At 45.5% G+C, this 7,500-nt stretch overlaps 1 protein-coding gene across 4 annotated transcripts in view; it reads left to right on the top strand.

Annotated features, from left to right (window-relative positions):
* Positions 1-7,500, top strand: part of LOC115182766 (prominin-1-A) — a gene marked incomplete at its 5' end in the record, with an annotated part of 25,955 nt that overhangs the window by 7,777 nt on the left and 10,678 nt on the right. For all 4 annotated transcript variants that reach the window (XM_029744214.1, XM_029744212.1, XM_029744213.1 and 1 more), the window contains 3 exon segments: positions 45-148; positions 4,678-4,762; positions 5,143-5,289. In XM_029744214.1, the coding sequence (XP_029600074.1) occupies positions 45-148; positions 4,678-4,762; positions 5,143-5,289 (336 nt within the window).

The following is a 7,500-nucleotide window of genomic DNA, read 5'->3' as shown; positions in this document are numbered from 1 at the left end:
GTGTGTGTGTGTGTGTGTGTGTGTGTGTGTGTGTGTGTATATAGATCATAGACACTCCCTACATGGTCCATCCTGCCAAGAAGAACTTCCTGCCTGGAATGCTGTTCCAAAACCCCAACATCGACCTGACTGTAGGAAGCATGTACCGGTGAGAGACACACACACACACACACCGTTCACCCAGCTGGACACAGACATCAGTTCAACATGCAGTTTTGAGTTAGTTGTTTAACTACGTGAATTCAAAGTCAAATCAACAAAACATTTCTCATTGGATTGAAGAAAGAAAAAAAAAAGACACCAATTCTCCCAAAATTCCTTTACAGTAACTAGGTTTACAGTAACTAGGTGAATAGTAGCTAGGTTTACAGTAGCTAGGTTTACAGTAGCTAGGTTTACAGTAACTAGGTTTACAGTAGCTAGGTTTACAGTAACTAGGTTTACAGTAGCTAGGTTTACAGTAACTAGGTTTACAGTAGCTAGGTTTAAGCTTACAGTAACTAGGTTTACAGTAGCTAGGCTTACAGTAACTAGGTTTACAGTAACTAGGTTTACAGTAGCTAGGTTTTCAGAAGCTAGGTTTAGATAAGCTAGGTTTACAGTAGCTAGGTTTACAGTAGCTAGGTTTACAGAAGCTAGGTTTCCAGAAGCTAGGTTTACAGAAGCTAGGTTACTGTAGCTAGGTTTCCAGAAGTTAGGTTTGCTGTAGCTAGGTTTCCAGAATCTAGGTTTCCAGAAGTTAGGTTTCCAGAAGCTAGGTTTCCAGAAGTTAGGTTTACTGTAGCTTTGTTTACTGTAGCTAGGTTTACTGTAGCTAGGTTTACTGTAGCTAGGTTTACAGAAGCTAGGTTTACAGTAGCTAGGTTTACAGAAGCTTGGTTTACAGTAGCTAGGTTTACAGAAGCTTGGTTTACAGTAAATAGGTTTACAAAAGCTAGGTTTACAGAAGCTAGGTTTACAGTAGCTAGGCTTACAGAAGCTAGGTTTACAGAAGCTAGGTTTAGATAAGCTAGGTTTACAGAAGTTAGGTTTCCAGAAGCTAGGTTTCCAGAAGCTAGGTTTCCAGAAGCTAGGTTACTGTAGCTAGGTTTCCAGAAGTTAGGTTTGCTGTAGCAAGGTTTACTGTAGTTAGGTTTCCAGAATCTAGGTTTCCAGAAGTTAGGTTTCCAGAAGCTAGGTTTCCAGAAGTTAGGTTTACTGTAGCTTTGTTTACTGTAGCTAGGTTTACTGTAGCTAGGTTTACTGTAGCTAGGTTTACTGTAGCTAGGTTTACAGAAGCTAGGTTTACAGTAGCTAGGCTTACAGAAGCTAGGTTTACAGAAGCTAGGTTTAGATAAGCTAGGTTTACAGAAGTTAGGTTTCCAGAAGCTAGGTTTCCAGAAGCTAGGTTTCCAGAAGCTAGGTTACTGTAGCTAGGTTTCCAGAAGTTAGGTTTGCTGTAGCAAGGTTTACTGTAGTTAGGTTTCCAGAATCTAGGTTTCCAGAAGTTAGGTTTCCAGAAGCTAGGTTTCCAGAAGTTAGGTTTACTGTAGCTTTGTTTACTGTAGCTAGGTTTACTGTAGCTAGGTTTACTGTAGCTAGGTTTACTGTAGCTAGGTTTACAGAAGCTAGGTTTACAGTAGCTAGGTTTACAGAAGCTTGGTTTACAGTAGCTAGGTTTACAGAAGCTAGATTTCCAGTAAATAGGTTTACAGTAACTGGGTTTACAGAAGCTAGGTTTACAGTAAATGGGTTTACAGAAGCTAGGTTTACAGTAAATGGGTTTACAGAAGCTAGGTTTACAGAAGCTAGGTGTACAGAAGCTAGATTTACAGTAAATAGGTTTACAGTAGCTAGATTTCCAGAAGCTAGGTTTACAGAAGCTAGGTTTACAGTAACTGGGTTTACAGAAGCTAGGTTTACAGAAGCTAGGTTTACAGAAGCTAGATTTACAGTAAATAGGTTTACAGTAGCTAGATTTCCAGAAGCTAGGTTTACAGAAGCTAGGTTTACAGTAACTGGGTTTACAGAAGCTAGGTTTACAGTAGCTAGGTTTACAGAAGTTAGGTTTAAATAAGCTAGGTTTACAGTAGCTAGGTTTCCAGAAGTTAGGTTTCCAGAATCTAGGTTTCCAGAATCTAGGTTTATAGAAGTTAAGTTTATAGAAGTTAGGTTTACAGAAGTTAGGTTTCCAGAAGCTAGGTTTCCAGAATCTAGGTTTCCAGAAGTCAGGTTTATAGAAGTTAGGTTTATAGAAGTTAGGTTTACAGAAGCTAGGTTTACAGAAGCTAGGTTTCCAGAAGCTAGGTTTACAGAAGCTAGGTTTACAGAAGCTAGGTTTCCAGAAGCTAGGTTTACAGAAGCTAGGTTTACAGAAGTTAGGTTTCCAGAAGTTAGATTTCTAGAAGCTAGGTGTCCAGAAGCTAGGTTTATAGAAGCTAGGTTTACTGTAGCAAGGTTTCCAGAAGTTAGGTTTACTGTAGCAAGGTTTACTGTAGCTAGGTTTACAGTAGTTAGGTTTACAGAAGCTAGGTTTACTGTATTTTGGATTACAGAAGCTATGTTTACTGTAGCTAGGTTTCCAGAAGTTAGGTTTACTGTAGCTATGTTTACTGTAGCTAGATTTACAGTAGTTAGGTTTACAGAAGCTAGGTTTACTGTAGTTTGGATTACAGAAGCTAGGTTTACAGAAGCTAGGTTTACAGAAGTTAGGTTCCCAGTAACTAGGTTTACAGAAGCTAGGTTTACTGTAGCTAGGTTTACAGTAGCTAGGTTTACAGAAGCTAGGTTTACTAAAGCTAGGTTTACAGTAGCTAGGATTCCAGTAGCTAGGTTTATAGAAGCTAGGTTTACAGTAGCTAGGTTTACAGTAGTTTGGTTTACAGAAGCTAGGTTTACAGTATTTTGGATTACAGAAGTTAGGTTTCCAGAAGTTAGGTTTCCAGAAGTTAGGTTTCCAGAAGTTAGGTTTCCAGAAGTTAGGTTTACAGTAATTTGACCAACACCAAAATATCCCGTCATGTAAAACAAACCAGTTGTCAGTCCTGTGTGAATTAAACTATAGAGACAGGTCATGTGTCCATCAGCCCAGTCCTGTGTAGAGACAGGTCATGTTTCCATCAGCCCAGTCCTGTATAGAGACAGGTCATGTTTCCATCAGCCCAGTCCTGTATAGAGACAGGTCATGTTTCCATCAGCCCAGTCCTGTATAGAGACAGGTCATGTGTCCATCAGCCCAGTCCTGTGTAGAGACAGGTCATGTTTCCATCAGCCCAGTCCTGTATAGAGACAGGTCATGTTTCCATCAGCCCAGTCCTGTATAGAGACAGGTCATGGTTCCATCAGCCCAGTCCTGTATAGAGACAGGTCATGTTTCCATCAGCCCAGTCCTGTGTAGAGACAGGTCATGTTTCCATCAGCCCAGTCCTGTATAGAGACAGGTCCTGTTTCCATCAGCCCAGTCCTGTGTAGAGACAGGTCATGTTTCCATCAGCCCAGTCCTGTGTAGAGACAGGTCATGTTTCCATCAGCCCAGTCCTGTATAGAGACAGGTCATGTTTCCATCAGCCCAGTCCTGTATTAAACTATAGAGACAGGTCATGTTTCCATCAGCCCAGTCCTGTATAGAGACAGGTCATGTTTCCATCAGCCCAGTCCTGTATAGAGACAGGTCATGTTTCCATCAGCCCAGTCCTGTATAGAGACAGGTCCTGTTTCCATCAGCCCAGTCCTGTGTAGAGACAGGTCATGTTTCCATCAGCCCAGTCCTGTATAGAGACAGGTCATGTTTCCATCAGCCCAGTCCTGTGCAGAGACAGGTCATGTCTCCATCAGCCCAGTCCTGTATTAAACTATAGAGCCAGGTCATGTTTCCATCAGCCAATCGGTCTTCCACGTTGATTCACCGTCATCACATATCATTTAACGGGTTGAAATCATGTTGAAACTGTGTGTGTGTGTGTGTGTGTGTGTGTGTGTGTGTGTGTGTGTGTGTGTGTGTGTGTGTGTGTGTGTGTGTGTGTGTGTGTGTGTGTGTGTGGTGTGTGTTGTGTGTGTCTGTGTGTGTGCGTGTGGTGTGTGTGTGTGTGTGTGTGTGTGTGTGTGTAGGGACTGCTATGATAACAGTGGGCTGTACCATGCTCTGTGTGTGTGTGTGTGTGTGTGTGTGTGTGTGTGTGTGTGTGGTGTCTATGTGTGTGTGTGTGGTGTGTGTGTCTGTGTGTGGTGTGTGTGTGTGTGTCTGTGTGTGTGCGTGTGGTGTGTGTGTGTGTGTGTGTGTGTGTGTGTGTGTGTGTGTGTGTGTGTGTGTGTGTGTGTGTGTGTGTGTGTGTGTGTAGGGACTGCTATGATAACAGTGGGCTGTACCATGCTCTGTGTGTGTGTGTGTGTGGTGTCTGTGTGTGTGTGTGTGTGGTGTGTGTGTGTGTGTGTGTGTGTGTGTGTGTGTGTGTGTGTGTGTGTAGGGACTGCTATGATAACAGTGGGCTGTACCATGCTCTGTGTGTGTGTGTGTGTGTGTGTGTGTGTGTGTGTGTGTGTTTGTGTGTGTGTGTGTGTAGGGACTGCTATGATAACAGTGGGCTGTACCATGCTCTGTGTGTGTGTGTGTGTGTGTGTGTGTGTGTGTGTGTGTGTGTGTGTTGTGTGTGTGTGTGTGTGTGTGTGTGTGTGTGTGTGTGTGTGTGTGTGTGTGTGTAGGGACTGCTATGATAACAGTGGGCTGTACCATGCTCTGCAGCTGGAGACCATGTTCAACATCAACACCTTCCTCAAGACCACCGTGGTACGTCGGGGGGGGGGGGTCTGGGTGGAGGAGGGGGGGTCTGGGTGGAGGGGGTCTGTGTGGGGGAGGGGGGGCTGGGTGGAGGGGGGGTCTGGGTGGAGGAGGGGGGGGCTGGGTGGAGGGGGGGTCTGGGTGGAGGGGGGGGTCTGGGTGGAGGAGGGGGGGTCTGGGTGGAGGGGGGGTCTGGGTGGAGGAGGGGGGGTCTGGGTGGAGGGGGGTCTGGGTGGAGGGGGGGGTCTTGGTGGAGGGGGGGTTCTGGGTGGAGGGGGGGTCTGGGTGGGGGAGTATTGCAGTTACTGGGGTTACTGTTCAAGATAAAGGGTTTCTGTCTCTCCCTCTGTCTGTCTGTCTGTCTGTCTGTCTGTCTGTCTGTCTGTCAGTTTAACAAGGACCTGGTGAAGGTGTTTGACAGCGTGAGCGTCGACCTCCAGAGCGTCGAGTTATTGGACCAGGAAGGACGGGATGACCTTCTGACCTTCTCTAACGCTGGGATAGGAGAAATTAACTACGCTGCTTACCTAGCGGAGGTATAACCCTGCTGACCTTCTCTAACGCTGGGATAGGAGATATTAACTACGCTGCTTACCTAGCGGAGGTATCACCCTGCTGATCTTCTCTAACGCTGGGATAGGAGATATTAACTAACCCTGCTGACCTAGCGGAGGTATAACCCTGCTGACCTTCTCTAATGCTGGGATAGGAGATATTAACTAACCCTGCTGACCTAGCGGAGGTATAACCCTGCTGACCTTCTCTAACGCTGGGATAGGAGATATTAATTACGCTGCTGACCTTCTCTAACGCTGGGATAGGAGATAATAACTACGCTGCTTACCTAGCGGAGGTATAACCCTGCTGACCTTCTCTAACGCTGGGATAGGAGATATTAACTAACCCTGCTGACCTTCTCTAACGCTGGGATAGGAGATATTAACTAACCCTGCTGATCTTCTCTAACGCTGGGATAGGAGATATTAACTACGCTGCTTACCTAGCGGAGGTATAACCCTGCTGACCTTCTCTAACCCTGGGATAGGAGATATTAACTACGCTGCTTACCTAGCGGAGGTATAACCCTGCTGAACTTCTCTAATGCTGGGATAGGAGATATTAACTAACCCTGCTGACCTTCTCTAACGCTGGGATAGGAGATATTAACTAACCCTGCTGACCTTCTCTAACGCTGGGATAGGAGATATTAACTACGCTGCTGACCTTCTCTAACACTGGGATAGGAGATATTAACTACGCTGCTTAACTAGCAGAGGTATAACCCTGCTGATCTTCTCTAACGCTGGGATAGGAGATATTAACTACTCTGCTTACCTAGCGGAGGTATAACCCTGCTGACCTTCTCTAACGCTGGGATAGGAGATATTAACTACGCTGCTTACCTAGCGGAGGTATAACCCTGCTGACCTTCTCTAACACTGGGATAGGAGATATTAACTAACCCTGCTGACCTTCTCTAACACTGGGATAGGAGATAATAACTAACCCTGCTGACCTTCTCTAACGCTGGGATAGGAGATATTAACTACGCTGCTGACCTTCTCTAACGCTGGGATAGGAGATATTAACTACGCTGCTCACCTAGCGGAGGTATAACCCTGCTGACCTTCTCTAACCCTGGGATAGGAGATATTAACTACGCTGCTGACCTTCTCTAATGCTGGGATAGGAGATATTAACTAACCCTGCTGACCTAGCGGAGGTATAACCCTGCTGACCTTCTCTAACGCTGGGATAGGAGATATTAACTAACCCTGCTGACCTTCTCTAACGCTGGGATAGGAGATATTAACTACGCTGCTTACCTAGCGGAGGTATAACCCTGCTGACCTTCTCTAACGCTGGGATAGGAGATATTAACTACGCTGCTTACCTAGCGGAGGTATAACCCTGCTGACCTTCTCTAACCCTGGGATAGGAGATATTAACTACGCTGCTGACCTTCTCTAACGCTGGGATAGGAGATATTAACTACGCTGCTTACCTCAGCAGAGGTATAACCCTGCTGACCTTCTCTAACACTGGGATAGGAGATATTAACTACGCTGCTTACCTAGCGGAGGTATAACCCTGCTGACCTTCTCTAACGCTGGGATAGGAGATATTAACTACGCTGCTTACCTAGCGGAGGTATAACCCTGCTGACCTTCTCTAACGCTGGGATAGGAGATATTAACTACGCTGCTTACCTAGCGGAGGTATAACCCTGCTGACCTTCTCTAACGCTGGGATAGGAGATACTAACTACGCTGCTTTCCTAGAGGAGGTATAACCCTGCTGACCTTCTCTAATGCTGGGATAGGAGATATTAACTACGCTGCTTACCTAGCGGAGGTATAACCCTGCTGACCTTCTCTAACCCTGGGATAGGAGATATTAACTACGCTGCTTACCTAGCGGAGGTATAACCCTGCTGAACTTCTCTAATGCTGGGATAGGAGATATTAACTAACCCTGCTGACCTTCTCTAACCCTGGGATAGGAGATATTAACTAACCCTGCTGACCTTCTCTAACGCTGGGATAGGAGATATTAACTACGCTGCTTACCTAGCGGAGGTATAACCCTGCTGACCTTCTCTAACGCTGGGATAGGAGATATTAACTAACCCTGCTGACCTTCTCTAACGCTGGGATAGGAGATATTAACTACGCTGCTTACCTAGTGGAGGTATAACCCTGTTGACCTTCTCTAACGCTGGGATAGGAGATATTAACTACGCTGCT

The sequence above is a fragment of the Salmo trutta genome, unplaced genomic scaffold, assembly GCF_901001165.1.
Source record: "Salmo trutta unplaced genomic scaffold, fSalTru1.1, whole genome shotgun sequence".
NCBI lineage: Eukaryota > Metazoa > Chordata > Actinopteri > Salmoniformes > Salmonidae > Salmo > Salmo trutta.
Note: the sequence above shows the minus strand (reverse complement) of the source record. Positions and strands in the feature narration are given on the sequence as shown.